This window comes from Bos indicus x Bos taurus, chromosome 21 (genome assembly GCF_003369695.1).
Source record: "Bos indicus x Bos taurus breed Angus x Brahman F1 hybrid chromosome 21, Bos_hybrid_MaternalHap_v2.0, whole genome shotgun sequence".
Lineage (NCBI taxonomy): Eukaryota > Metazoa > Chordata > Mammalia > Artiodactyla > Bovidae > Bos > Bos indicus x Bos taurus.
Window position 1 is genome coordinate 26,402,770 of NC_040096.1, and position 22,722 is coordinate 26,425,491.

At 45.1% G+C, this 22,722-nt stretch overlaps 1 protein-coding gene across 8 annotated transcripts in view; it reads left to right on the top strand.

Annotated features, from left to right (window-relative positions):
• The window catches only part of ARNT2 (aryl hydrocarbon receptor nuclear translocator 2), a 193,105-nt gene that overhangs the window by 89,833 nt on the left and 80,550 nt on the right, over positions 1 to 22,722 (top strand). For all 8 annotated transcript variants that reach the window (XM_027521390.1, XM_027521387.1, XM_027521383.1 and 5 more), the window contains exons 6-8: positions 11,688 to 11,790; positions 14,419 to 14,484; positions 15,007 to 15,092. In XM_027521390.1, coding sequence (XP_027377191.1) covers positions 11,688 to 11,790; positions 14,419 to 14,484; positions 15,007 to 15,092 — 255 coding nt within the window. The remainder of the gene's footprint in view (positions 1 to 11,687; positions 11,791 to 14,418; positions 14,485 to 15,006; positions 15,093 to 22,722) is intronic.

Below are 22,722 nucleotides of genomic sequence, written 5' to 3' on the forward strand. Positions count from 1 at the left end.
TGGAGGGCTAGGTAGCCTCAAATGTAGCCGAGTTTCTCCATCTTCCTAGGGTAGGATCCATCTCTCACCCTGATTTCCTCTGAGGTCACCTGTAAAGGGAGACCGTATGTATAGAGTCTGTCATCCAAACATGGACACTTTGAGAGTGAAAAGAGACCCCACTAATAACCATGCTGGATCATTAGGCAAAAGCTGGTATGTGCAGTGTGGTCATTCTAACCACACCTGCCCTGAGGGTGCTGCCCCTTCCAGAACTCCATCCAAATACAGATGAAAATCCCTTCCAGTGGTGTCCTTGGGATGACTGATATGGGCTAGCATGATCTACAGGTCTCTAAAATCAGAAGGAAAAACTGAAAAGCAGTAAACACATAATAAGAATTACAAGGGGGAAAAAACTGGCATTTCCCCAGTCTATGCTTCTGATCCTGAAACAGCTACTGGCTGGCTCCGATCCCCTGCAGATGGCTGACCTCCTGTCCCCTCACTGCCCATCTGCTTCTGCTTGGTGGGTGCTATCTTGTTTGCTGCTGAGGGAAGTATGCTGTGAAGAGCACAGACTTTAGATCAGATCCTGACTCCCTACTCCCCTGTGATGAGGCCCATCTTGGCTGGGTTTTTCAGTATCTTTGGGCTTCGGTTTCCCCATGGGGACGATGCAATCCACCCAGGGGCTAGCAAGAAGAGGATATTGTTGTGGGTATCTGCCCAGGGTGCCAGGAATAAAGGGCTGCATTGTTCACAGAGAATTACAAAACACATGTAGAGAATGGACTTGTGGACTCAAGGCAGGAAGGAGAGGGTGGGATGAATTGACAGAGTAGCATTAACATAAATACACTGCCAGGTATAAAATAGCTAGCTAGTGGGAAGCTGCACTGTAACACAGGGAGCTCAGCTCGGTGCTCTGTGATGACCTGGAGGAATGGGATGGCGTGGCTCAGGAGGAAGGGGATACATGTATGCATGTAGCTGATTCATGTTGTTTTGTAGTAGAAACTATGGCAACATTGTAAAGAAATTTTATTCCAGGGGGAAAAAAAAATAAAGCCCAGTAAAAGTTAATGGCTGTTTATGATCACCCTGTACCAGCAGTTCTTGGCAATATCAGTGATAAAATATTTCTCCCCTCTGAGGCTGATGGCTCCCAACACCTTTCTCCCCAGTCTAACTAGGTACACCACTATGACCTAATTCCTCAGGTTGTGATGTAGATCAAACAAATAATGCACAGAAAATGCTTAATAATATTTTATGATAATAACCGGCCCTTAGTAAAATCCTCTGAAAGTTAATCCTTTGTCCTTCCTTTTCTGTCCAAAGTCAGAGATTGTTGTATTGATATGGACTATTTGATTGCATGCTTTAGTTGTGTCCGACTTTTTGCGACTCTATGGACTGTAGCCCTCCAAGCTACTCTGTCCTTGGGATTCTCCAGGCAAGTGACAGAAATTACAATTGAACTAGTGTAAGCATTAAAAGAGGGAACTTTCAGGCACCAATGATTTGAACACTGAGAGGGTACTCTTTCACTGGTTTATGTTTTCATTGCTTTCTTAGAATCAACTTCATTGTCTTAGATACAATTCTCCATGAAGTTAGTCTCATTACTGCTGAAAAAAACATGTTCAGATTCCTAAAGAAAAAGAGAGGAGTGGTAGAAGTCGTCATATTTTGCCTTTGGAGGATCCTGATTGACGTGGCTGGATCATGTCCTAATCTTCCGGCCAATCACTAAGGCCGGAGGAGTAAGATATGATGATTGGTCCAACTTGTGTCAGGTTGGCCCGCCCTAACCCAATCACTATGGGCATAAGGTGGATGAGGTGCTAGGATTGGCCTAGCTTGTGTCATTTGCTCAGTGCTCAGCCAGTCACCATGGACATAGGGTGGATGAGGTACTATGATTGGTCCAACTTGTGTTAGGTACCCAACACTTAACCCAATCACTGTAGCCTAAGGGATGGGATCTTATAAGATGAGGGCTTCTTGTTTGACTTTCATAATAATGGAATATAATATGTGTTAGTTGCTCAATCATGTGCAACTCTTTGCAATCCCATAGACAGTAGCCCACCAGGCTCCTCTGTCCGTGGAATTCTCCAGGCAAGAATACTGGAGTGGGTCACCATTCCCTTCTGCAGGAGATCTTTCCAACCCAGGGATTGAACCCAGGTCTCTCACACTGCAGGCAGATTCCTAACCATCTGAGCTACCAGGGAAGCCAATAATGGAATAGCACAAGGTAACCAACAAGGACCTACTATATAGCACAGGGAACTCGACCCAATATTCTGTGATAACCTATATGAGGCAAGAGTGTTAAAAAGAATGAATATATGTATATGTGTATGTATAGCTGATGGACTTCCCAGGTGGTGCTAGTGGTAAAGAACACACCTGTCAGGGCAAGAGATGTAAGAGACATGGGTTCGATCCCTGAGACAGGAAGATCCCCTGGAGAAGGAAATGGCAACCCACTCCAGTATTCTTGCCTGGAAAATCCCATGGATAGAGGAGCCTGGCGGGCTATATATAGTTCATGGGGTCACAAAGAATTGGATACAACTGAAGAAACTGAGCATGTATAACTGAATCACTTTGCTGTACACCTGAAACTAACATAACGTTGTAAATCAACTACAGTAAAATAAAACTTTTTTTTTAAGAGAATAGTACAAAAGCATTGTGGTGGAGGAAGTTCTGGGTAGGTGGAGAAACAGATGTCCCTAGTAACTCTACTGCCCAGAGACCCCCCTCTTCCAGTTTGAGAGGAAAATACTTTGGCTACAACTTGAGTACTAAAGAAGATTCTTGAGGGTTCCTTGGAAAACAAGGAGATCAAACCAGTCAATCCTAAAGGAAATCAACCTTGACTATTCATAGGAAGGACCTGAAGCTGAAGTAGCAATACTCTGGCCACCTAATGTAAAGAGCTGACTCACTGGAAAAAATCCTGATGCTGGGAAAGATTGAAGGCAGGTGGAGAAGGGGGTGGCAGAGGATGAGACGGTTGGATGGCATCACCGATTCAATGGACATAAGTTTGAGCAAACTCCAGGAGATGGTGAAGGACGTGACACGACTGAATGACTGAACAACAATAGCGGCAACTTGAGAATTGGTATATTTGTACCCCTTAGCTGTGTCAACACCTGGCAGAGATAGTGAACTATGAAGAAGATGTATCCACCTCAGTGGCAGAAGGGCGGCTCTCGCCCAGGCTCCAGAGATGCAGTTCATGGTCTGGAGCAGGCCTCATGCACACTGCTTAGATTCCTGGGTTGTGGAGGTGGGGTGGGGGGTGGTGTTTGTTCCTGTGTGCACAGCTGCTCTCGTGGCTGGGCTCAACCTCTTGAGAATGAGGACACATTGTCACTGGAACAGCAACCAAAGTCTCTTCTAGCCCCTGGGCTCCCCTTTTAGGGGCCACACATTTTTGAAACAACATCAAATGTTGTCCATCACGGAGCCATCACTGTGCTTTGGTTGCTAATCATTTTCTCTTGTTTTCCTCCCTTTTAAACCAAGATAAGATGTTTCCAGTTTTCTTAAGGATTCTTTTGATGAAATAATTCTAATTTATACTTGTGTTTCTGTGGTAGCCTGGGGAGCTGTTTTATGAGCACAAAGCCTTCTTTTGTGATCTTATCCAAGACAAACTTAGGATCCTTCTTTGTTTCAAAAAGTTACTACTGACCAAAATAGTACTTAAAAAATCAGCTTACTGAAAACAATTATAGAAGGGCCCTCTGCCCATAGAAAAGGCTACTCTGTTGTTGGAATCGTTATAATCATTGCTCTTCTAATGTAGGAGTCAGCAAATGTTTTTTTGTAAAGGGTCAGATAGGAAATATTTTTGGCTTTGTGAGTGATGTATTTATTCTCTTTCACAATTAATTACTCAATTCTGCCTTCATAGCCTGGAAGCAACCATAGGCAGTAAATAAGTGAATGGCCAGGGCTGTGTTCCAATAAATATTTAAAAACCAGAGACTGAGCCAGCTGTGGGTCATAGGTCAGAGTTTGCCAACTCTTGTTCTAAAGCATCTTTTCTTTTTAACTGTATTTGAAAAGTTGTAGTTAAAATCTGAGATGTGTCATAATTCTTTCCATTCCATGGAGTGGAAACACTGAATATTGGTCAATGTGCTGATCACAGGGCTCACTAGGAGCTGGTATTAAGAGCCTTAAAATTTTTTTCATCTGATGCAGTAATTCCATTTTCAGGAACCTGTCCTAAGATGATATGGCTATTTTTTCCTATATAGTTATTTACCACTGCATTATTTGCTGTGGAAAACCTAGAAATGACTTAATGTCCAATAATAAATTCTCTACTCAAAATAATACCACAGAGCCTTTCAAATAACATTGATAATTAAATCCTTATGAGTTTATATTGTAATATAAAGTGGAAAAATATACACCATGAAACCTCATTTAGTTAAAAGAAATGAGCAGACACGCATAGAAAAAAGATTGACAGAAAATATGCCTAAGTGTTGATATTGGATTGGTCAGAAACGTGCTTCGGGTTTTCCTGTACAATGAGACGGAAAAATCTGAACGAACTTTTTGGTAACTCAATAGTTTAGAGAGGAAGATTATCTGGGCTTTTACTATATGTATGGTTGCTTGAATTTTTTTTAATTTTTTTAAAGATCACTTTAGTTTTAGAGGCTTTCCTGGTGGCTCAGAATATGCTTGCAATGCAGGAGACTCAGGTTCAATCCCTGAATCAGGAAGATACCCTGGAGAAGGAAAAGGCAACCCACTCCAGTATTCTTGCCTGAAGAATTCCATGGACAGAGGAGCCTGGTAGGCTACAGTTCATGGGGTCGCAAAGAATTGGACACAACTGAGTGACTAACACTTTAGTTTTATAATTTAAAAAATTTTATTTTAAGGAAAAATAAGGAGTTCTTCAACCTTTTAGCCTGAGACAGTGTTGTGTGCATTATTCTAGAATCTTCCTTAGAGAAGCCAAGAGGCAGGGGCTGGGCCAACTCTAAGAGAGCCTCTCAGACCTTTGCTCTGTATTTCAACACAGTTATCTTAAAGCTCACAAAGCGGCTGCCTGGAGCCTGCCAGTCACTTATATTCTAATTCTCAAAGGAGGTTATTGAGCTCCTCTGTTTAAGTCTTTGAATCCCCACAGAACTGTCAAAGCAGACAGGTCTGATCCTGTTTCCAGTGAAGGAGACCAAACACAGAGAAAGGAGGTGACCTGCTCCTCTCCCACACTTGCACACACAGGAGCTGTGACTCCTATTGTTGCTGCCCTGTTCACTTTAAAGTAGCAAACCTAGACAGTGTGTTAAAAAGCAAAGACATCACTTTGCTGACAAAGGTTCATATAGTCACGTCTATAGTCTTTCCAGTAGTCATGCATGGTTGTAATTACTGAGCTGTAAAGAAGGCTGAGTGCCGAAGAATTGATGCTTTTGAACTGTGGACTTTTGGACTCTTGAGAGTCCCTTGGACAGCAAGGAGATCAAACCAGTCAATCTTAAGTGAAATCAACCCTGAACACTCATTGGATGGACTGATGCTAAAGCTGAAACTCCAGTAGTTTAGCCACCTGATGTGAAGAGCTGACTCATAGAAAAAGATCCTGATGCTGGGAAAGATTGAAGACAGAAAGAGAAGAGGGCAACAGAGGACGAGATGGTTGGATGGTATCACCGACTCAATTGACATGAGTTTGAGCAAGCTCCAGGAGATGGTGAGGGACAGGGAAGCCTGGTGTGCTGCAGTCCATGGAGTCGCAAAGAATTGGACATGACTGAGTGACTAAACAACAACTTCAGATTTGGGCTATGTCATCAAATCTCTCCCAGATTTGGGCTATGTCACCAACAGTTCTCCTTCGTGCATTGAATTCGGACAAAATACCTGCTTCCACAGCTGCCTGTTGTGTGGAACATTTCTGGGGCTTCTTTGGTAAAGGGGCCATTGTGTAATGTGAGCCCTCTACCCTGGTGACCAGCTCAGAGAAAAGCTTGTGGCTTTTGTCCTAGAAGAAGGAAGCTGATTGGGTGGGAGGCTTTGGGCACCGGAATGACTGTGTTCAAAGAACGATGAAGCCAGAGAGCCAGAGTGAAGGGACTAGTGGATGTGGAAGTTGTGGTCCAGAAGGGGATATCTGAATGTAAAGCCTCAGAGGGAGCAGTTGTGGATGCCTGTGAGTTCCACAAAACGGTGGTGGGTGTACTGTGTCTGCCATGGAGTAGGGGGAGCAGGCTCAGAGGTGAGGAGGGCAAGGACAGAGGCAGGGAGGTTGGGTGGATCCTTCACATGGATGCCGAGCCCATCCATGGTGGTAGCAGGTCTTGGGGGCAAAGAGAAAGAGTATGAGTGATGTGCTGATGTCTAAAATGAAAGAAGAAAGTGACCCTGAGGTTGGAAGACCACAGAGACCACGAGGGCTTGTGGGTGGATGAGGCTGACGTGGTGCGTCTGGGAGGAGCCAGGGTTATGTGAGAGGAGTGCTGACTTGGAAGGGCTCTGGATGCCCAGGAAGATGGCAGACCTGCCTCTGAGCCCATAACACATAGGATATGGGTGAACAGGTTTCTTCTGAGAAGTGATGCCACCGAGGAAGGAGAAGGTCAGGCTTTCTGAAAAGAGTTGAGGATGTCAACATTTGTTTATTTCAGAGTGGACATTCCAGAGGGCACCCTGGAGGAGATTAGGGAGGAGAGGACCAGGGGCCTGGGATGGCGGGAATGAGGACCGAGAGGAGAAGTGACCAGAGTGGCCGGGAGTTTAGGCACTGGCTGCAGGAAAGCAGGATGGGATTAATGGTGGGATCAGCCAGTGATGGCATTGACAAGGAGGGAGTCCTCCTGACCCAGTGGATGAGGTTGGGGGTGGGAGGAGATTCTGGAAGGTGTCAGCATTGGCCTGGTTGATGGTGCTTCTTAGAGACCCACTGGGGACCTGCCCTAGAAATCCAGACCCCTGGTTCGAGGCAGACCCGAGGTTTCTGTGGGTCAGGAAAGAAGTAAAAGCAGTGTGTGTGTGTGTGTGTGTGTGTGTGTGTGTGTGTGTGCTCAGTCATATCTGACTCTTTGTGATCTCATGGACAGTAGCCCACCAGGCTTCTCTGTCCATGGGATTCTCCAGGCAAAAATACTGGAGTGGGTTACCATTTCCTACTCCAGGGGATCTTTCCAAACCAGGGATCGAACCTGTGTCTCTTGTGTCTCCTGCCTTGGCAGCTGGGTTCTTTACCACTTGTGCCACCTGGGAAGAGCAGTATAAATAATAGCTATGTCTCCATATTCTGGGGAACCCTATCATAAGTAAACCCAGTTCCCAGGTGTCCATGGTATAGGGAGTGATTCTCAGTCCATCATGCTGGGACTCACTGCCCAGGGCCAGGGGATGGTCTCATACCTCCATATATCTTCCCTGCTATTAAATCTGTCAAAAATCCAGTTTCCATAAGCCCTTCAGGAACACACCTACTACAGAAATTAGGCATGCTTTCCATTCCTAAGGAGCCTGGAAAGGGGCTCATTGTGCCAGAGGAAATTGTAGAAGCGCACAGAGAAATAAACTCCGAAGGAGTCATCCCTCAGGGTCACAACAGCAGACCATGGAAGTGTGTTTTCTCATTTCCTCGTGTTCCAGGGCTCATATGCTTTGCAGCTGTGATTTATTTTCAGAGCACACTTTGGAATTTTACAGACTTTCAAGCTGGCCTTCTTCTCAGCTGAAGCCATTTGCCATTTGGTAGATGACAAGGCCAGTGACAATTTCCACTAAAACAGCTGTGAAAAGAAGACATCTGATAGACGGGTGTCAAAGCTGGGATGCAGACAGCGCTGAATCACTGACAGACACCAAGGGTCTCCACTGCATGGGAAGTGCCAGAGTCTCTCCCACCCCTGACCAGCAGACTGAGAGCTGGGCCCCTGATGGGCTTGAATTCTGGGGTACATGTCCTGCTTAAAGATGTGTGGCTCTGTAGTGGGCATGGTGTAATTGCTGGTGTTTAGAGAGCTGAGTGCCCCACACCCTACAGAGCCCTGGTCCACATGGGGTTTGAAGGCTGCAGGGTCCCAGCTGCTGAGCAGAAGGTAATGGGGAAAGAGAGCTGATCCTGCCATTCAAAGCCCCTGCTGCCTCTTCTCTGCTTGGGGCAGTGCGGGCCATTTTGGCTGGGGGGTGCCTTCTTCAAGGACCTTTTGATTTCAAGTGATAGAAACCCATTCAGGGACTTCCCTGGAGGTCTAATGGCTGGGAGTTTGACTTCCAGAGGAGCCTGGTAGGCTGCAGTCCATGGGGTCCCGAAGAGTCTGACACGACTGAGCGACTTTACTTTCACTTTTCACTTTCATGCATTGGAGAAGGAAATGGCAACCCACTCCAGTACTCTTGCCTGGAGAATCCCAGGGACCGGGGAGCCTGGTGGGCTGCCGTCTATGGGGTTGCACAGAGTCGGACACGACTGAAGAGACTTAGCAGCAGCAGCAGCAGCAGCAGAGGTAGGGGGTGGTGTGGGGTGGTATGGGTTCAATCCCTGGTTGGGGAGCTGGGATTCCACATGTTTCATGGCCAAAGGACCAAAAAACTTGGAGCAGAAGGGTTATCATGGTAGATTCAATGAAAGAAAAAAGTGTTAGTTGCTTGGTCGTGTATGACTCTTTGTGACCCCATGGACTGTAGCCCACCAGGCTCCTCTGTTCATGGGATTCTCTAGGCAAGAGTACTGGAGTGGATAGCCATTTCCTCCTCTAGGGGTTCTTCCTGACCCAGGGCTTGAACCCTTGTCTCCTGCAGTTCCTGCATTGGCAGGTGGATTCTTTACCACTGAACTGTCTTTGAAGCCCCCATACTAGCATGTTACTTGATGCCAATTGTGTTAAACAGTCCTTTCATGGATGGATAAAAATGACTCAGTCCAACTAGCATATATAGTCCTGCCTCAGAGCCCATGCAGGACCTGACACAGAAAGCAAAATCCACAGAGGCTCAAATCTCTTCTGTGAAATGGGGTACTATCTCTTACATAAAATCGTATAGCATTTGTACATATCCTTGGCTGTGCCTCACATCACATGGGGTCTTAGCTCCCCAATCAGAGATCAAACCTTTGTGCCATGCAGTGGAAGCTTAGAGTCTTACCCACTGGACCGCCAGAGAAGTCCCCCTCCTATACACTTTAATTCATTTCTTGATTACTTGTAACGGCTATATGTAATAACAGTGTAAATGTACGTGCGTGTGTACTGGGTCACTTCAGCCATGTCCAACTCCTTGGGAGGAAGTAAGAAAGAAAGGGAGGGAGGAAAGAAGGGAAGAAGGAAGAAACAGATATGAAGCTCTGCATGAAGAACCTAGAAAAGATTTCCCAGAAGCTGTGCTGTATGAGGTAGTCCTGAAGGATGAGTTCACCAGGACGACAGCTTGTGTGGAACAGGGAGAGAATTTCTGGCAGGAGGGACCACACCTGCAAATGTGAGAGGGCACAGGGCACTTGCAGAAACACCTGCCTGCTGAGGGCTCTGATGAGGCTATGGTCCACAGAGCTGCTCCCTGTACCGCGTGGAAGTCTAACCACATCTGGTTACTGAGCACCCAAAACGGGGCTAGTCGGAATTGAAATGTGCTGCTCTTGTAAAATGCACACCAGTTTCAAAGATATAGTATGAGAAAAAGCGACATAGCCTATTAATAATTTTTGCATGAATTACATGTTGAAGGATAATATTTGGGGTATATTTTTAGAAGTAATTTTACCTGTTTCTTTTAACTTTTTAAAAACTGCTTCTGCTAGAACATTTAAAATTACATAGGTGGCTCTTAGTATGTTTCTCTTGGACAGGATACTTGGAAGTGTAGGGGAAATGAGGTTGAGTGGCAGACAGGGACCAAAGACTCTCTAAGGTCCTGTGAGCTCCTGTAAGCAATGCAGTTTTAAAATTTTTTCTTTTGTATTGGAGTACAGTTGTTTACAATGCTGTATTAGTTTCAGATGTACAGCAACGTGATTTAGTTCCATATGTATCTGGGCTTCTCTGGTGGTTCAACAGTAAAGAATCACCTGTCAATGTAAGAGACATAGCAAATACAGGTTCTATTCCTGGGTCGGGAAGACCCTGTAGAGTAGGAAATGGCTACCCACTCCAGTATTCTTGCCTGGAAAATTCCATGGACAGAAGAGCCTGGCGGGCTACAGTCCATGGAGTTGCAGAGTCGGTTATGAGTGAGCAACCAAACAACAAATACATATATCTATTCTTTTTCAGATTCTTTTCTCATATACGTTATTACAGAGTATTGAGTAGAGCTCCCTGTGCTTTACAGTAGGGATACATGAAGAGGTCTGGATATACACACTACTACATGGAGCTTCTCTGATGGCTCAGATGGTAAAGAATTGCCTGCAATGCAAGAGACCCGGGTTCGATCCCTGGATTGGGAAGATCCTCTGGAGAAGGGAGTGACAGCTCACCCCAGTATTCTTGCCTGGAGAATCCCATGGACAGAGGAGCCTTGTGGGCTACAGTTCATGGGGTCTCAAAGAGTTGGACATGACTGAGTGGCTAATACACACACACACCATATAAAATAAATAATCAACAGGGACTTAGATCTAGCAATGCAGTTTTAAGCCAAGAGGTGCACAGTCAGATATGTATTGTCTAGACAGCCATCAGCCATGTGAAAGGTGGATCAAGGAGAAAGGATGCTGAGGGCTGGAAGTGAGTCTCCCTTGAGGAATAAATGATGAGCCAGGCAAGATGGCGAGGCTGAGTGTGCAGGAGGTGACGGAGAGGAAGGTGAAATGACATTTAGAATTCTGACTTCGATTGTTGTTGGCTGGAGATGCTTTAGCTGGTGTCTGGGTGGGGTTGATGCTGCCTTTGAGGTGTGCAGTCATCCACTGGTGGTTTAGATCTTGGTGCTTCAGGTGTAGATGTAGGTTCAATAGGGTAGAGGGGATCCTCAAAACCTTGGAGTGGCTAAAATCACACAGGACAGTGGTCTCCAAACTTTTTGGCAACAGGGACCAATTTCATGGAAGACAGTTTTTCCGCAGACCGGGGGTGGAAGGATGGTTTTGGGATGATTTAAATACATTACATTTCTTGTGCACTTTATTTCTGATCTGATGCTGCAGCTGATCTGACTGGAGGGACCAGTCCATGGCCCAGAGGTTGGGGACTCCTGACATAAGGGATAGATACATAGAACAAGCCATAGAACCATGGCTGAGGTTGGAGCCTCTGGGAGAGGGAGGAGCCTCTGGGGGAGGCGAGTGGAGAGTGCTTGTCAGAAGCTAAGGGGAGGGAGGATTTTCAAGAATCATTGTGCCTCAGCAAAAGCAGTCAGATAAGTCAAAGGGAAAGCATGTTTTGGATTTAGCAATAAGAATGTCGTTAGTGAGCTTGGTGAATGCCGTTTCCATGAAGCCGTGGAAGACAAAGCCGACCTGGGGGGACTTGTGATGGAATTGGACAAAGCAGAGACGGCCGGTGTGGACCACTCTTTGAGAAACAAAGCGTTAGGACTGTGTGGATTTCATTGCTTTAAGAATATTGGGAATTCCAAGAAACAGTTTGCATGGCCCCATGTGTTTTCACTTGGAGAACTCTCCCCTCACCTGCACCCCACAATCAAAGACAGAAGTTCATGCAAATGTCTTTTCTCTCTCTCTGTCTCTGTCTCAGGCCGGATCTTGGACCTGAAGACCGGGACAGTCAAGAAAGAAGGGCAGCAGTCATCCATGAGAATGTGCATGGGTTCCCGGAGGTCCTTCATCTGCAGGATGAGGTCTGTTTGGGGAAGCAGTTGGCTGGGGCTCTGGTGGGGCTACTCCCTTCCCCCCTGCTGCTGAGCATCCTGAGGGGCTCTCAGATCACACCTTCACCCTGGTGACGTCACCTCCTGACTACAGCCCTGTGTTACCTCCTTCTTGGTCTGTCTCACCTGTAAAGGGAGAAGAGGAGTCGGCAGTTGGACATAGAATTCTGGAATTCATGGGAGAGCTTGGGGCTGAAGATACAGAGTTGAGGGTTGACATCAGAGAGATTGGAGAAGACCCTGATCCTGGGAAAGACTGAGGGCAGGAGGAGAAGGGGGCAACAAAGGATGAGATAGTTGGATGGCATCACCGACCCCTTGGACGTGAGTTTGAGCAAACTCCGAGAGATGGTGAAGGACAGGGAAGCCTGGCGTGCTGCAGTCCATGGGGTTACAAAGAATCGGACACAACTGAGCAACCTAACAACTGCACAGACCGTCTTCCCTCTGTTCAGCCGGCAGGGACAAGCTGAGTGGCTCAGACTCACATGCATTAGTGTCCACCCAGGGACAAAATGCATCAGTTAATGCAGTCCAGCACAGGAAGGGCTTTCCTCAGTGCTTTGGCCAGTAAAGTAAATGCCCATCCTAGCTAGATGGACATTCAGTGTAGCACAGCAAGGTGAATTCTTCATTGTGCCATCTAAGAAGTTGCCTTGTGCATAATTTATTGGAAGCATCAAGTATTCCATTCCTAAGTAGCCTCCAATGCCCCTATTTATTTAATTAATTTATTTGTCTGTGCTGGGTCTTAGTTATAGCAGGATATTTGATCTTCATTGTAGCATGCGGAATCTTTAGTTGCAGCATGCAAACTATTAATTGAGGCATGTGGGATTTAGTTCCCTGACTAGGGATTGACCCCAGGCCCCCTGCATTGGGAGCACAGAGTCTTAGCCACTGGACCACCAGGGAAGTCTAATACCATTACTGTGCTGTGCTTAGTTCCTTAGTCGTCTCCAACTCTTTACGACCCCATGGACTAGAGCCTGAATTTTCCAGGCAGGAATACTGGAGTGGGTTGCCATTTCCTCCTCCATGAGATCTTCCCGACCCAGGGATCGAACCCAGGTCTCCTGTGTTGGCAGGCAGATTCTTTACCACTGTGCCACCTGGGAAGCCCTCCAATACCATTATCACTGACCTATCGACCAGAACCAGGTGGTCCCCTCCCTGCCCTGGTAACCTCTGGGTTGCTTTTCCCAGTGCCACACCCACACTACCTGGATTTACCTATGAAGCAAGAGTACTGCCATCTGCTGAGAGCCTGGCCTTCCCCTCCAAATAAAGCAGCTTAATTTCAGGAAGACACTGGGCACAGCCTGCCAGAGGGCAGAGGGCTGTGCCAGCATCCCTAGGCGGCTACCTCTTGGATGGATCCTGCTGTGAAAACATGCCCATTCTGGCAGCTGCCCCAGGCCTCAGAGTATAATTAGACTCTTGTTTTTGCTGCACTGAACACCAAGGCATTGAGGACATCATCTACTGTGAAGTTGGGAAATGGAAGTGCGAACTGAGAACACAGGTCAGAGGTTGGCCACAATGCAGGCTGTGGATGCTTGGAGCCTGGGATGCAGAGACAGTTATGGAGAAGGGAGGCAGAAAAGATGCTGCTTGAAAGGGCAAAGGGACACCTCACACCGCCTCCCTCTCAGAGAAGGACCCATAAAAAGATCTGATTCCAGACTCATTCTCCTCCTGTCTCCAGTTTGTCCATTGCCATCCGCAGGCTCACAGTGGTCTGCTCATTCCTAGTGCCAGAACACTGCAGGAGAGGAGGGACTTTCTACACTGTGAATCTGAAGCTTGAGAAAATGATTCTGTTTGTCAACTGGCAACATCTGTTTTGAGTTGATGCCTCTGCTCGGGCCTGAAGAGACGCTGTAGCTGTCATCACCACCCTTCCCTTGTTCCCTGAAAGCCCCCACATTACACTGAAATGATCTGCAGGGTGGAGCATGGCCAGGATCCTCCGAGTGTCTGTCCATAGGTCTCTGGCTTCTGGGCTGGACCGGAGACTGTCTACCTGTGCATTGAAGAATGGGTCCCCTCCGTTGCCTTCGGTGATGATAGGAATTCATAGACATGCAGCCCTGCTTCTGCACTTTGGAAAGAAATTAGCTATACGGCTCACCTGAGTAAGTGTGGTCACATTAGATAAGGTCCATATACTTGCCTTGAGAGTTGCTTGGATTGCCAGGAGGTCAAACCAGTGAGTCCTAACAGAAATCAACCCTGAATATTCGTTGGAAGGACTGATGCTAAAGCTGAAGCTTTAGTACTTTGGCCACCTGATGCAGAGAGACAACTCATTGGGAAAGACCCTGGTGCTGGGAAAGACTGAGGGCAGGAGGAGAAGGGGGCGGCAGAGGATGAGGTGGTTGGATGACATCACTGACTCAATGGACGTGAGTTTGATCAAACTTCAGGAGATAGTGAAGGACAAGGAGGCCTGGTGTGCTGCAGTCCAAAGGGGGTCGCAAAGAGTCAGACATGACTGAGTGATTGAACAACAGCAAATATACTTGCCTGCAGCACTGTGGGCTTTATATGCTTGGCTGGCTCTTCACTCGTTCTAATGTGTTTCTCACATCTTAGGTGTGGAAATGCTCCTTTGGACCATCTTCCTCTAAACAGACTAACCACCATGAGGAAGAGGTTCAGGTCAGTAGGCCTTTCAGTTTTTATCTTTATTTTTAAAAATATTTATTTATTCAGCTGTGCTGGATCTTAGATGTGGCACATGGGATCTTTAGTTGCAGCATGTGGGATCTAGTTTCCTGACCAAGGATCGAATCTGGGCCCCCTGAATTGGGAGCACAGAGTACTAGTCACTGGATCACCAGGAAAGTCCCAGTAGGCATGATGGATGTTGGGGGGCTATGTCAGTGGATAGCTTCAATGCACTAAGCTAAGGAATAGCTGAACTTAAAGACAGGCTTAGCCATAGAAAGCACCAAGAGACTCACACATCAGAGTTACTGTGGCTCAGCTGAGAAAGGTTTTGGGTGGATTTATTTTGGATATGCATACTATGAGGGAGGAGGGAAAGGGGGATGGTGGAAGTGAAGATTGAGAAACACAAGGTCAGCAGGTGAACCCAGAAGCTTAGGTACTAAAGGAGTCATGGGCATCCTTGCCTCACCCCCAGGTGCTGAAAGCCAGCTCATGATGTTCTTTCTCTAGGAATGGCCTTGGCCCTGTGAAGGAAGGAGAAGCCCAGTATGCTGTGGTCCACTGCACAGGCTACATCAAGGCTTGGCCGCCAGCAGGTAAGGAGAACCTGCATCTTCATTCCTAGGGTACTGAATGCTGGTTCATGTCGCCATGTATCCTGTTAGACATGCATTCTTATAGAAAGAGACTGGAAAATACTCTTATTTTCCTTTGCAGTTAGAATGTGATGGTCTTTGTAATGGAAAAAAGTCTTGCTACTTGAAACAAAGGTTTGTAAAAGAGCAGTCCTGCAAAGGTGATTGGCGCTTCACAAATCCTTTCTGTGATCTGTCACTGAGAGCACTCTGGAAAGTCAGAGAGACATTTGAAATGATAATTGTTTTCAAGTCACTAGAGAAATGCAAATCAAAACACAATGATGAAATACCTCTCACACTCACTAGTATGGTTAAAACAGACAATAATGCCTGTTGGTAAGGGTTTGGAGCAATTGGAACCCTCATCCTTTGCTGGTGGGGGTGTAAAATGAAGCAGCTGCTTTGGAAAACAGTCTGGAGGCTCCTCAAAATGTTGAGCCTGGAGTTGCCGTATGACTCAGCAGTTTCACTCCAAGGTATATACTCAAGAGAACTGAAAGCATATGTTCACAAAGAAAACTGTACCTGAATGTTCATAGCAGCATTATTCATGGTGGCCAAAATGTGGAATCAAATTACATGTGTACATTTATGGATAAATAAAAAGTGGTATACCCATATGATAGCTTCAATGCACTAAGCTAAGCTAATAATAATTCAGCAATAAAAAGCAGTGAAGGAGAAGGAAAGGGTGGGACACACTGAGAGAGTAGCATTGATATATACATTAATACAATACCATGTGTAAAATAGCTGCTAGTGGAAAGCTGCTATATAGCACAAAGAGCTCTCCATTCAATATTCTGTGATGACCTAGAAGGGTGTGATGGCGGGAGTGGGAGGGAGGCTCATGAGGGAGGGGTTATATGTATACTTATAGCTGATTCACATTGTTTACAGAAGAAACTTACATAACACTGTAAAGAATTATCCTGCAATTAAAATTGACTGGCAGATGCCAGGGCTGGAGAGGGGGAAAAAAAGCAATAAAGTACAGATTCATGTTATAATATGGGTGAACCTTGAAAACATCATGCTAAGTAAAAGAAAGTTAGACACAAAAGGCCACATTACAGTTCCATGTATGTGAAACATCCAGACTAGGCAAATCCATTGAAACAAAAAGTAGATTTGTGGTTTCCAGGTTCTGGGGGGAGAGGAAAATTGGGACTGATGGCTAATGGTTGGTGGTGGTGTTGTTGTTCAGTTGCTAAGTCGTGTCCTACTCTGTAACCCCATGAATTGCAGTATGCCAGGCCCCTCTGTCCTCCACTATCTCCCGGAGTTTGCTCAAATTCATGTCCATTGAGTCAGTGATGCCATCCAGTCATCTCATCCTCTGCTGCCCCCTTCTCTTTTTGCCTTCACTCTTTCCCAGCACAGGATCTTTTCCAGTGAGTAGGCTCTTCTCATCAGGTGGCCAAAGAATTGGAGCTTCAGCTTCAGCATCAGTTCTTCCAATGAATATTCAGGGTTGTGTTTCCTTCTGAGGTGACAAAAATGTTCTAAATTTAGATAGTAGTAATAGCTGTGCAACTGTGCAAATCTACCAAAAACCACTGAATTGTATTCTTTAAGATGGCAAATTTTATAGTATATGAATATTTTATTTTACCTTAATTATATTCCTTCTCTGATGCTCTTCCTTCCTTTGTGGAGACCTGAGTTTCTGATCTGTATCATTTCCTTCTTCATGAAGACCTTGTTTTTAACATTCCTTACAGGACAACTCTGCTGGTGATAAATTCTCACCATTTTTGTTTTTCATAGAAAGTTATTATTTCTCCTTCACACTTGGAGGACAATTTCACTGGATGTAGAATTTTAGGTTGGTGGTTATTTTCTTTCCACACTTTAAGTATTCACTTCACTTTCTTGTTTGCATGGTTTCTGATGAGAAGTCTACATGATTCTTATCCTCATTTTTCTATATGTAGTGTGGGACTTTTTTTCTGGCTTCTTTCAAGATTTTTCTTTGTTTTTGGATTTTTGAAGTTTGAACATGATAGTATAATTTGTTTAGTTTTTGTGGGATTTTTTGGTTATTATCGTTGTTGTTTTTTAGTCCCTGTTGCTACTGCTAAGTCACTTCAGTCGTGTCCGACTCTGTGCGACCCCATAGACGGCAGCCCACCAGGCTCCCCCGTCCCTGGGATTCTCCAGGCAAGAACACTGGCGTGGGTTGCCATTTCTTTCTCCAATGCATGAAAGTGAAAAGTGAAAGTGAAGTCGCTCAGTCATGTCTGACTCTTAGCGACCCCATGGACTGCAGCCTACTAGGCTCCTGCATCCATGGGATTTTCCAGGCAAGAGTACTGGAGTGGGGTGCCATTGTGCCCAACTCTTTGTGACCCCATGGACTGTAGCCTGCTAGGCTCCCCTGTCCATGGGATTCTCTATGCAAGACTACTAGAGTGGGTTGACATTTCCTTCTCCACAGGATTGCTCCAACGTGGGGATTGAACCCGCGTCTCCTACTTGGAAGATGGATTTTTTACCACTGAGCCACCAGGGAAGCCCTATTGGTTGGTATTTTTTTCTGAGCTTCTTGGGTCTGTGGTTTGGGGTCTGTCATTAACTTTGGAAAATTCTTGGACATTATTTCTTCAAATATTTCTTTTGTTTCATTCTCTTCTCCTTTTGGTATTCCAATTACATGTACATCTTTTGAAACTGGACTACAGTTTGGGGGTATTCTGTTCTGATTTTGTCTTTGCATTTCAGTTTTGGAAATGTCAGTTGATATATCTGCAAGCTCACTGATTCTTTTCTTGACTATGTCCAGTCTACTGATGAGACGTCAAAGGCCTTGTTTTCTGTTACAGTGTTTTTTTTTTTTTTCCCTAGGATTTCCTTTTTATTCTTTCTTAGAGTTTCCATCTCTCTGTTTACATTACCCATATGTTCTTTATTTTATCTACTTCTTCCACTAGCTCTTTGAACATATTAATCATAGTTATTTTAAATTCCCAGCCTAGTCATTTCAAAATCCATGTCATATCTGAGTCTGGTTCTGATATTTAGTTGTCTCTTTGAGCTATGTTTGTTCCTGCCTTTTAGCATACCTTGTAAATCTTTGTTGAAATCCAAGTGCGATATATCAGGTAATAAGAACTGAGGTAAATAGGTCTTTACTGTGAGGTTTTATATTAATCTTGCTTGGGTGTTCTTTGGAAGGAATGATGCTAAAGCTGAAACTCCAGTACTTGGGCCACCTCATGCAAAGAGTTGACTCATTGGAAAAGACTCTGATGCTGGGAGGGATTGGGGGCAGGAGGAAAAGGGGACGACAGAGGATGAGATGGCTGGATGGCATCACTGACTCGATGGACGTGAGTTTGAGTGAACTCCGGGAGTTGGTGATAGACAGGGAGGCCTGGCGTGCTGCGATTCATGGGGTTGCAAAGAGTCGGACATGACTGAGCGACTGAACTGAACTGAACTGAACTGAAGTTGGCAATGTTTAATGTTTGAGATATAGATAGACAGATATCAATATATCAGTTTTATTTATAGTATATCTTATTTGTATATGTTTTTCTACTTAGACCATGCTCATGCCTATGCTCAGTTGCTCAGTACTGTCCTACTCTTTTTGGCCCTAAGGATGGTAGCCCACCAGGCTCCTCTGTCCATGGAGTTTTCCAGGCAAGAATACTAGAATGGGTTGCCATTCCCTTCTCCTGGAGATCTTCCCAGCCCAGTGATGGAATCTGCATCTCTTGTGTATCCTGTATTGGCAGGCAGATTCTTTACTACTGCACCACCTAGGAAGCCCATACTTAGATCATAATGCATAAAATCATCAAGGTGTTGCTTGCCTTAAGGTTGGGCTCAAGGACAGAAACTCAGAGGGCAGTGATTCATTTACAGTGTCCAGAGCCTGGACCTTAGCTTTGTAGATCCATAGTCTTGACCATACTTCAGAACTCATCAGATCTAGGGTTCTTAGAGAGAGTCCTCCAAAGCTGACGTGTTAATCAGGTACAACTCTCTAATGCCCCGGGGCTTCCTCGTCACTGGCATGAATGCCCATGGCTATTGTCCAGGAAATCTATGAGGTTTGAAAGTACTTGAGACAACACATTTGTGCTGGAAGGTTGTTTGATGAAAAGCAAAGAAGAGCAAAGGGCTGTGGGCAGCCTGGTGAAAGACTTCTAGCCGTGGCTCACTGGGACACGTGATGGCCTCATCCGTGCCATCTGCTGAGCAAGGCTCTTGGGCACTAGACAGAGGCCCAGCCCTTGGAGAATGCAAAGATGTATTGGTGGGGAACAAGCAGGTACACAGATGACTCCAAGAGAGTGTGGGCAGGCAGTCAGCGCTGTGGATGGAGGCGGGGTCTTTCACCTGCCCCAGGGTCAGGAGAGGCTCCCCAGATGAGACTCTGTAGAAAGCTACCCCAGTCCTGTCAAATTCAGCCCCTTGGGACCAGCAGATCATCTCCTTCTTGATGCTTTCCTCATTTGAATTCATCGTCCTTGTTATACCAGGCAAACTTCTCTTCCCATTTCTGGCCTCAAAGTGCTCTTTTTCTACCATTTTATTTGACTGCCACGCCTGCCTATCACAAGAAAGGAGGCTGAGGACCAAGGTGCAGGCAGGTGACTGCATCCAGAGAGTCTGCCAGGAGGATTCAGGGCAATTCCCTGGTGGTCCAGTGGTTAAGATTCCACTCTTCTAATGCAGGGGACATGGGTTTGATCCCTGGTTGGGGAGCTAAGATTCCACTTGTCATGTGGCCAAAAAGAAAAATAATTCTAAAAAAGTGATTCAAGGCCAGCTTTTCTGGAGTCCTGTGGAGTTCTATACACTAGAGAGCTGAAGGGTACAGGCTAACAGGGCGGAAGGAGTTGTGAGGCATTGAATCTCCAACAGCCACCCTTGAAACTTTGCCACATGAGAAACAGTTGAAGGAGCCAGGACTGTTTATCTTGGAGAAAGCAAGACATGATTTTTGTCTTCAAGTATTTGAGGGGGTGTCATATGAAGGAGGAATTTAACTTACTTAGGATAGTTCCAGAGGGCACAATTTGGACCAAAAGGCGGATTTTCACTGAATAGGAAGAAATGAGCAAAAGCTCTGAACAGGGTGTTACATATATTTACAAATATGAACACACACACATGCTAAGCATCTGGAAGGAATTCAGCCTCCTGTTCATCAGAACTGCAAGTTAAAATAATTTTATACCATCTTCTCTTATCTATCAAGTAGCAAAAAATTTATAAGACAAAATACACAGTATTGGGAAGGTTCAGAAAAATGGACACTTTTGTGTTCTGCTGTGCGTGTGTGCTCAGTCGATTCAGTCATGTCCGACTCTTTGCAACCCTATGGGCTGTAGCCCGCCAGGCTTCTCTGTCCATGGAATTTCCTAGGTAAGAATACTGGAGTGAGTTGCCATGCCCTCCCCAGGGTATCTTCCTGACCCAGGGATTGAACCTGTGTCTCATTAAGTCTCCTGCATGGCAGGCGGATTCTCTACCCACCTGGAAAGGTCAATGTTCTGCTGATGTGAATTTAAATCAGTACAAATCTTCTGTAGAATAACTTGAGAGTATATATTAAATGCCTTAAAATGTGCAACCAATGTATAGGAATTAATCAGAGATGTATGTACTGTATGGTTAAACATTGTTGTGAAAACCTTGAATTATTTTAAATTTCAAAGTCTATTGTAAATATCTAAATTTCAATGATAAAGAATTGGCTAAAACTAGCATGAAATGTCTATATGATAGGATACTGTGCTGTGTGCTATGCTTAGTTGCTTTAGTCGTGACTAACTCTTTGTGACTCCATCAACCGTAACCCGCCAGGCTCCTCTGTCCTGGGGATTCTCCAGGCAAGAATACTGGAGTGGGTTGCCATGCCTTCGTCCATCGGATCTTCTGAACCCAGGGATGGAACCCAGGTCTTCTGCATCTCAGGTGGATTCTTTACCGTCTGAGCCACCAGGGAAGCCATGATAGGATACTAGACAACCATTAAATAGGCGTGCTTTCAGAAGGTATTTGAGAATGGAGCATGAGACTTCCCTAGTGGTCTAGTGTCTAAGATTCTACTCCCAGTGCGGGGGGCCTGGGTTCAGTCTCTGGTCAGGGAACTAGATTCCACATGCTACAACTAAGAATTCATGTGCTGCAGTTAAAAGATTCTGTATGCCAAAATGATAAAGATCAAAGATCCCACATACCGTAGCCAAATAAACAAATAAATCTTAAAAAAAAGAGTGAAGCAAAGTGCTAAGAAGTATTAAAAAGAATGACAGGTTATGCAATCATGATCCCAATTTTATTTTTAGATTATAAGTGAATGGTGTATCTATGTGTTGAAAAATTGTACGTAGAATAGTAATCGTATCTCTGTGTGGTAGACTGTTGGTTACTTTTTTCTTTTGTCTTCAGTCTTGCATTTTCCAAATTTTTACATGACTTTCATCATCAGAAAAAAACGACATTTTTAGGCAATCAAGCAGAATTTTCTAAATAGCATTTCATACCACTGGATTGAGTGGTTTGCTGTGAATTCAGAAATTGTGTCATTTTGTTTGTTTGTTTGGTTTTTTTTTTGTTTGTTTTGTTTGGTTGTATTTGGTTGCTGTGTTTCTATAAAGATGGAAGTTCTGGAAATTAAGCTTGTATGCACACATGACGATTCAATCATGCCTCCAGCATCCTGAATTGATATATATCTTGTTCCATGGCTGTTAATACTGTTTCTTGATTAATAAGTCCATTGTTTTTTCTGTTTAAACTTTTTTTTAATATATTGGAGTGTAGCCAATTACCAATGCTGTGATGGTTTCAGGTGCACAGCAGAGTAACTCAGCCATTTTTATACTTGTACCCATTCTCCCCCAAATTCCTCTCCCATCCAGGCTGCCACATAACATTTTACAGAGTTCTCTGTGCTATACTACTCTAGGTCCTTGTTGGTTATCCATTTTAGACATGCTGCTGCTGCTGCTGCTAAGTCGCTTCAGTCGTGTCCAACTCTGTGTGACCCCATAGACGGCAGCCCACCAGGCTCCCCCATCCTTGGGATTCTCCAGACAAGAACACTGGAGTGGGTTGCCATTTCCTTCTCCAGTGCATGAAAGTGAAAAGTGAAAGGGAAGTCGCTCAGTCGTGTCCAACTCTAGTGACCCCATGGACTGCAGCCTAGCAGGCTCTTCCGCCCATGGGGTTTTCTAGGCAAAGTACTAGAGTGGGGTGCCATTGCCTTCTCCGCCATTTTAGACATAGCGTGGACTATATTCACTTGATTCATAACTCCATTCATTACACATATCACACACTATTTTACATTTAGAGCTCTCAAGACCAAATGCATGCTTCATTTTCTCAACCCAGTGGTGAGGTCAGACCTGGCATGTAAATGTATTACATTTCACATAGTCTCCAGGAGATTGTGATGGACAGGGAAGCCTGGTGTGCTGCAGTCCGTGGGGTTGCAAAGAGTCGGACATGACTGTGTAACTGAACAACAGACCACGTGGGTGGATGGATGTGTGAAAGGAAGAAGAAAAAAGTCTGCCTTGATTTAAAAAAAAAATAGTTCTTAACCTAAGGGGAATGGGTT